Source organism: Coccinella septempunctata, chromosome 4 (assembly GCF_907165205.1).
Source record: "Coccinella septempunctata chromosome 4, icCocSept1.1, whole genome shotgun sequence".
NCBI lineage: Eukaryota > Metazoa > Arthropoda > Insecta > Coleoptera > Coccinellidae > Coccinella > Coccinella septempunctata.
Window position 1 is genome coordinate 35442312 of NC_058192.1, and position 7578 is coordinate 35449889.

At 46.2% G+C, this 7578-nt stretch overlaps 3 protein-coding genes across 3 annotated transcripts; all 3 read left to right on the forward strand.

Annotated features, from left to right (window-relative positions):
• Nucleotides 1–771: 771 nt before the first annotated feature.
• LOC123311677 (probable cell division protein kinase ECU08_0230) lies at nucleotides 772–1677 on the forward strand. Its single transcript, XM_044895745.1, has one exon. It carries the CDS (start codon nucleotides 772–774, stop codon nucleotides 1675–1677), a length of 906 nt encoding a protein of 301 aa, XP_044751680.1.
• A 246-nt stretch (nucleotides 1678–1923) lies between these two features.
• On the forward strand, nucleotides 1924–2679 carry LOC123311678 (putative uncharacterized protein DDB_G0290521). Its single transcript, XM_044895747.1, has one exon. The coding sequence runs from the start codon at nucleotides 1924–1926 to the stop codon at nucleotides 2677–2679; it is 756 nt and encodes a 251-aa protein (XP_044751682.1).
• Nucleotides 2680–3392: 713 nt separating this feature from the next.
• LOC123311679 lies at nucleotides 3393–4487 on the forward strand. Its single transcript, XM_044895748.1, has 2 exons — nucleotides 3393–3838; nucleotides 4108–4487. The coding sequence occupies exons 1-2, from the start codon at nucleotides 3568–3570 to the stop codon at nucleotides 4485–4487; spliced, it is 651 nt and encodes a 216-aa protein (XP_044751683.1). The 5' UTR covers nucleotides 3393–3567.
• Nucleotides 4488–7578: the final 3091 nt, after the last annotated feature.

Genomic DNA, 7578 nt, shown 5'->3' on the forward strand with positions numbered 1-7578 from the left:
TTTTCGGGTTTAGGGGTCGGTATCGTTGTTTGATCGGTTCGGTGCCCGGTTTCAGTTTGATCTTATGTTCAATCAGGTCGGTTGTACCATATAGGTCTTCAAACTTCTTTAATTCTTCTTTCAGAAATGCCTCCAGCTCCTGTCTCTGAGACTCCGTCAGCTCCAACAGGTGTTCTTCGGCGATGTGAACTTCTGCGCCAGAGCCCTCCGGCCGTCGGTGGGTGTTGACCGTGCTGAACGTAAAATCAGTTTCAGATGTCCGATTTGCAGACAACCGTTTCTGGGGCGTGCTGGCGTTGTGGCCTTCCCGGACCGATCTGGCTGACTAGGGAGCCGTCGACTCGAAGCTGTGACCGTTGTGGCCTGTGGGACACACTGGAGGCCTGTGACTGCATCGAGGGTAGGGAAGATACCTTGTGGCCACGTCGGATGCTGACGAGCGAAGAGCTTGCTCTCCGAGCATGTCCGAGATGCTCCACCGATTCACAGCACCTCCACTTGGTAAACTAGTTAAATAACCGTTTTACCTTTCCTTCCCTCGACAGGTACCGTTTTCCCCGTACTCCGTCCTACTCCAAGTGTGCAGTCCGTGGCCCCATGCCGGGTTGTGAATCCGCACTGTCCGTTCGTCAGTACATCACAAGTTGTCCGGCCCCTAGAAAAAAAAAATAATAATTAAGTTTTTTTTTACTTAACAAGGATGCGGCACCCGGACCAGCCAGAACCGTGTTTTCTCTGAATGTTTGAACTAATACTTATTACCGTTGCAGGATGGAGCGATATATTTTAGAAGCCATTCTGGGGGAAGGCGGCTTTGGCCGCGTCTACCGCGCCAGGGAAAGTGGCCAGGAGGGTCAGCAGCGGGCAGTCAAGGAGGTCCGCCTGAACCCGGAAGCCGTCAGGGAGGCAGAATTCATGGGCCTCTTTGACCACCGCAACATTCTGTCGCTCATCGAGATGTTGGTGGAGCCCCTGCGCCTGTACCTGGTCTTGCCGTTATGTGAGGAGGATTTGGGGACCTTCCTCGCCCGCGAGGGTCCGAGGAGGGGCCCCTCATCCTTCTTCCGGGTGGTCCGCCAGATCGCTGTGAGCCTCGCAGAATGCCATCGGCAGAGCGTGGTCCACCGCGATCTGAAACCCGGTAACGTGCTGAGACAGGGAGCTCGGTTCATGCTAGCCGACTTTGGGGTGGCCGAGCAACTAACACCGTGCCGACCACTTCTAACAGAGTTGGCTGGCACTCCTCTGTATTGGAGCCCGGAACAACTTTGTCGGGAGCCATACAGCACCGCGGTGGACCTGTGGGCCTTAGGGCTCGTGGCCATGGACGTGGCCACGGGCCGGCCCTGCCAAACCGACGGCCAGGCTACGGAGCACTGGGCCTCTTCCCCAGGCGGAGAACGCCAGAGGGAGTTGGCCCAGCTGCATCCGTCCGTGGTCTGGTTCGTCGAAGGGCTGTTGATGGACGAGCCGTCCCTCCGCCGACCAGTGGGAGTGGCCGGCCGTTTATCTGTCCACCGTGGTGGACCTGGAGAAGACCCCGTCACCACCGTCCGATGGGCCGTGGGTGACCCGCCTACCACCGGACCTGGCAAACCGTCTCAGAACCGTCCAAAATCCCTCAGAATGGACGAGGAGTCCGAAGCGGAGGGTGTGGGCATTACTGCCAGAGGGTAGAGAAGGCCCCCGTGTCCGCCACCGCTTCATATTCCTGTCCGGCACCGTGCGCCGTCTCTGGGTGCCGCCGGACTCGGACAGGACCGGGGAAACGTGAGGTAGTCCGTCTCCAGTCCCAGTGGGACTGAGGGAACCGAAAATTTCGTTTTAATAATCACATACAAAATTAGTACCACACTCACCTGTCTCTTTTTCTAGAAAGAACCGACCGTTGAAGCCCCGAACTGTGCTCCATCCGACACCACCATGGCTGACGACAACATGGAGGTGGAGATCCTGGAAGGTCTCGATAAGGAGCTGGGATTTGTGGACCCCGAGGAGGTGGACATGCCCGAGGATCCACCCAGACCGGTCCCCTCACCGTTGGGAGCAGCGAAGGCATTCCTCCGCCCGACGCCGAATAACGCCGCCGGTTGCTCCACAACACCGTCCCCAGCGCTCGGACCGGCGAGACTACCAGGGACAACACCGCCCAGGGAGAAGGTCCCATCCAGCACCATTGAGTCCTGGGGAAAAACCGGAGTCAGTAAAAGGTACCTGGAGACGAAAGCAAGGATACGGAAGGGAACACAAACACAAGAGCAACAAACCGACAAAGACGAGTACCTACCCCCAAACACCAGAGCCGTTGGGACTATGGGCCCCCAGGTGTATGTAGAGCTCCGCCCGGGTTTGTGTTGGAGGTGCGGCCAGGGGGAACACACCAGAGCCACCTGTAGCAGAACCCCCACCCTGTTCTGCAGCCGCTGTGGTCTGTTGGGCAACCTCTCCCGGGACTGTCCATGTGGAGGTGCGAAGAAGAAAGATCCAACCCCGTCTCCTACCGGTCCAGGAAACAAGGAGCTCCGTACCGCTCCAGTTCAGAAGAAGGAACCGCTTCCCCGGAAGACCGCTCCAGTTCAGAAGAAGGAACCGCTCCCCCGGAAGACGTCCAAGAAGACGACCCAGGCCTGTCCGAGGTGCCACTATGTGGCCAAAACCTACGACAAAAAGTCCCGTTAATGACCGTAATCAAAATAAACCGTACCGTTATATTGTACTGATCACCGATAATAAATGGGATACATCCGTTCTGTCTGACTCTATTTCACTCCTCTATTACCGTTAAAAATAATATTCATCACTGTAAATAGGTTAGTAATGGGGTACTACCGCTGCTTTCACCGAATAAGTGCCCAGGTGAGTGAAATAGAGCCTTATATTTGTATCTCCTTATTAACTGACAAAATGTACATAGATTGGGGGTTATTTGGGATTGCAGTCAAAAAAAACAGTCGATACTTATTTACCTGAAAATGTACATACCTATATATCCGCGATTCCACCATAACCGATAGATCTAACCAGGTCGGCCAGTGTTGGAAGATTCTGTTCCGTACAGTTTTGTTTGTTCTGTACAACTTTTATTACCACCAAACAGGGCCGTCTGACTGTCATTGGGTAGATAAATGGTATCCCAGAACACCTACAACAGAAAATTCCGTTAATTCACTGGAAAAACAGGAACCGTAACAGTTAATTCAATTTTTCTGTATTATTTGTGAGACCGATAATAACAAGTGAGATATAGCTGGAGAGCTAGTGAACCCTGGGAGTAACGGTCTCCCTGTAAGGTTAGAAATTTGCATACTTACGATTTATGACATGTTAAGAGCAATAGCCATGACCTGGCAGGCGTCAGCCCTGCTCGTCATCAGCCCACTTAAAATTTTTATATGTTTTCAAGTAAACGTCTCAGAGTAAATATGTACAATGCCAGGCGGTTTTGAACAGCATAAGACCTTGACAGGCGAGGGGACAGCTGCTAAGGGCGTGCAAATAAGAAAAATTGTGCAGTGATATTGTGCATTGTTCTACTTAATATTAACATTTCAGTAAATAGTGTGCAAGATGGAATTGGAACACGTGGTTTGTGTGATTTGTAACGAAGACACTGACGAAAAAACTCTACGATTTACAGAGACTATGTTGAATAAAAGTAAATCAATATTGAAAATAAGAAAAGACAATAATTTAAAATTTAAAGATATTTCTTTGCCAGAGGAAATTAACGCAAATACTGGTTACCATGTAAAATTTTATGAAAACTTTCTTGCTGTGATGAAAAAATATCGCACAAGTGAATCATCAACTCCTTCAAATCTACCAGCATCATCATCAGGTATTTTTTATGAACTTCTATATTTTTTACTAGGCTTTATTCTTTAATTGTAACTATATTTTTGATTTTATCACGTGGTACAAATTTTATCATTATTAAATATATATTAAATGGAAATTATTCATAATAATGGTACTGTAACAATAATTATATTAATGTGCAAATCACGATTTATTAATTATTATTGACGGAAATAAAAATAATTACGTAAAAATAAAAATTAATAATTAATTATAAAATATGAATATCTCAATGGCTTTTTTTTATAGAAATGTCATCGACAAACGTAGAAACAGTGACAGTAGCCCCTCCAATAGCTACTGAAGAAAGCGGAGCATCAACATCTGCTGAAGTGCCCGTTACTAAAACTAGCCATGCTGATAGGCTATGTGTGTTTTGTCGAAATAAATATAAACGAGTGAAAGGGCGGTACCAACCTCTTCACTCGTCAGAAAGAGCAAGTTTGATGCAAGTTTTGAAAGAATTTGGCGAAAATAATGAATTTTATGAAAAAGTTAGCGCAGATTTAAGCCCATTGATTTTTTATCATAATAGCTGTCGAACAATTGCCATATATACTTTACAAGAACAAGCGAAGACAAAATCACCACCGAAGAAGACTTGGAAATATTTTCAACCTGGCTTTTGATGAAATGCAAATTTTTATCAGCGAGGAAATAATAAATAAAAAAAGGATATTTTCATTCACATACTTATGTAAATACTACTTTGAATTATTACAAGGAATACTCGAGGAAAATGATGAAGATGTTGATGTTAATTTTAGTATCCAGCGGTTTGAAGCTAAATTGTTACAGAATTACGATGAAATTACAATTATCATTTACTGTATGCGTTCATGTTACATTTCTTATTTGCACGCCCTTAGCAGCTGTCCCTTCGCCTGTCAAGGTCTTATGCTGTTCAAAACCGCCTGGCATTGTACTTATTTACTCTGAGACGTTTACTTGAAAACATATAAAAATTTTAAGTATACAGGATAAAGTTTATTTTACCTCATCAACTGTACGTTTTCTAATTGATCTGTCATATACTTCTGCTTATTGTAATCGCCTGTCAATTTTTTTTTAAGATGTACAATAAATAAACTTTATCCTATTAAATTTTCAAATTTACAGAAACAAGTTTTGAAACTCAATTTACTTAACAGTCCAAAAAATAAAGGGGCTGATGACGTGCAGGGCTGACGCCTGCCAGGTCATGGCTATTGCTCTTAGCATGTCATAAATCGTAAGTATACAAATTTATAACCTTAAAGGGAGACCGTTACTCCTAGGGTTCACTAGCTCTTGGACTAATACACCCGTCCTGTCTGTCTCTATTTCACCCCTGTGTCACTGTTAAATACCATAACCGAATAGAAAATAGCAATAGAAGGCTGACATCGCTTACACCGATATTACAAACTGGCCTGAACGGTAAGTGAAATAGATCAGTATATGTGTATCTCCTTATTAAATTACCGACCGTACTTACCGTTTCCTCCGAAATTCCACCGTACACCCTGTTATCCCTCTGCTCCAGGATATCAGTATACTAAATGCTTTTCTCTCATTTTTATGCAACCTACAACTGCTGCCGACTCCAACACCCTCGAGAATTGCACCACCGTCACAAGGAGAGCCAATGACGCTGTCTGGTATTCCAAACTACCCTGGTTAGATGATATTGGTGGCTGTTAACCCCCATGGCATGTGCCCGGAGCCGGCTTTGCGAAGTGCACCCTAAAATGGCCCAGAAATAATACAACGAATGACAAATCGAAAGGGTACTCACTTTGAAGATTCCGTCCTGCACTGTTTCCACTATTTTCCGGCATTTCTTTCACCGATGGAAATGGAAATCGAAATTTGGAACCACCCGGCGAGATTTGACAATTGGAGATTAGCTGATAGACTACAGAACTTCGTCACGTCACCGACACCGACAGAATCATCGAAGCACACCGAGCGGACCATAGAGTGGGAGTAACCGAGATAGCATTAGCCGAGTATACGCCATCTGGAGTAGATTAGGTGAACCTGTTTAATGTAAATCCGATCTCAATCGTCTTGCCGTGAATAGTCAAACCGTTAACCGGACTTAGGAGATTTCACCGTGAAAAATTTAATCCCCTATTTCATCGTGGATTCAATTTTTCAACCGAACCCCGGGGGGATGTAACGAGAGGGTAGTTTTCAAACCTACCCCCTCATTTTAGAATAATTATTTTAATTTTCATTTTAAATAATCTCGTTTTGAATTAATTTTCCGAGAAATATTTTCAATTTCCAATTCAGGATTCCGACATCGTTCGGAATTGTAGACATACCGTACCGTTTTTATTCCGTTTTTATTCCCTCAAAACGATGTCGCACCGTATAAAACATCCTGAATTGGAAGATAACCGAGTTGTTTTTGTTCGCTAGCACAGATAAGTCGAAATTAGACGTTTTCATCGACGCAAAATTACCGAATTTCGACTGCCGGGCACATCTGATTTCCGCACCCCCCCTGTGGGTATAAAATCAGATGTTCCCCCGCAGGCCACTTCACTTACGATTAACTTGCTGCCGTCTTGCGATTTTCCCGTGATTAGTTTTGACTACCGATTAGCTGCCGAGTATTTTCGAGAATACACCAATTTTTTTTTAGTTTTCTTTTCGGGGAAATTTTAGAAGAAGTTTTTGTTTTGAGTTATTTTTTTTTCTGCTCTCTCTACTGTTCTTTCTTTTCTCTTGTGAGTGCAAGTGGCCAAGCCATAGGTAAGACGACACGCCGTTATTTTTTTTGTTATATAATATTGGAACTTCAGCCTCCCTTTATCCCTTCCTACTCGGGTTAAGTTCCACTCCTACTGTTTGAGCACCCCGCTGGCGTGGATACTCAGGGGGTGCGGAGGCACTTTGGAGTGGCAGAAAACCTTCCTTTATCCCTTCCCACCCCAAATTTAAGCTCCACTCCTACTGTTGAAGCACCCCGCTGGCGTGGATACTCAGGGGATGCGGAGGCACTTTGGAGTGGCAGAAAACCTTCCTTTATCCCTTCCTAATCTTAGTTTGAGCTCCACTCTTACTGTTAAAGCACCCCGCTGGCGTGGATACTCAGGGGGTGCGGAGGCACTTTGGAGTGGCAGAAAACCTTCCTTTATCCCTTCCTACCCCGGGTTAAGTTCCACCCCTACTGCTAAAGCATCCCGCTGGCGTGGATACTCAGGGGGTGAGGAGCGCAACTAGGGGTGAGCTGTTGTAAATCTGTGCCGTCTTTCATCCCCTCACCTGGCTGAAGTCCGATATCTGTCCGTCAAGTGTACGTCTCAGGTTCTGGCTGGCGAACAAGTCCGTTAACCCCCGTATAACGTTTGAGATCGGATCCAGTGTCATTTCGTCCGTCTTGCCCCTGTAATTTCACCGATTTCGAGTCACTGTGAAACTTTTGTAGTAGTGCCATTTGTGTTCCCCTTTTACGAATCGACCAATAAAAGTTGTATACGTTGATTCTGCCTATCATTGTGCGTCGCTAACACCCTAGACACCAGGGAACCCTGTCTCCGGCTAGTAGCTGCCAGGGTAGGTTTGCTATTCTCCCTTAAAGAATAGCTGGCGCTCGAGAACACCGAGGAAAACCCCGTTACAAAAATGGCGCCCGAGCAGGGGACACCGACTGCGCCACTCCTCGGTGTCTTCGTCTTGGGTGTTTGACGAGTAGATTGCCTTTGGAACTGTTAATTCCCTTCCATA

Excerpts from the sequence above, each read along its gene's own strand:
- LOC123311677 (XM_044895745.1), top strand. The coding sequence starts at position 772 with ATGGAGCGATATATTTTAGAAGCCATTCTGGGGGAAGGCGGCTTTGGC.
- LOC123311678 (XM_044895747.1), top strand. The coding sequence starts at position 1,924 with ATGGCTGACGACAACATGGAGGTGGAGATCCTGGAAGGTCTCGATAAG.
- LOC123311679 (XM_044895748.1), top strand. The coding sequence starts at position 3,568 with ATGGAATTGGAACACGTGGTTTGTGTGATTTGTAACGAAGACACTGAC. Across the intron at positions 3,839-4,107 it reads TCTACCAGCATCATCATCAG|AAATGTCATCGACAAACGTA; the intron begins GTATTTTTTATG and ends TTTTTTTTATAG.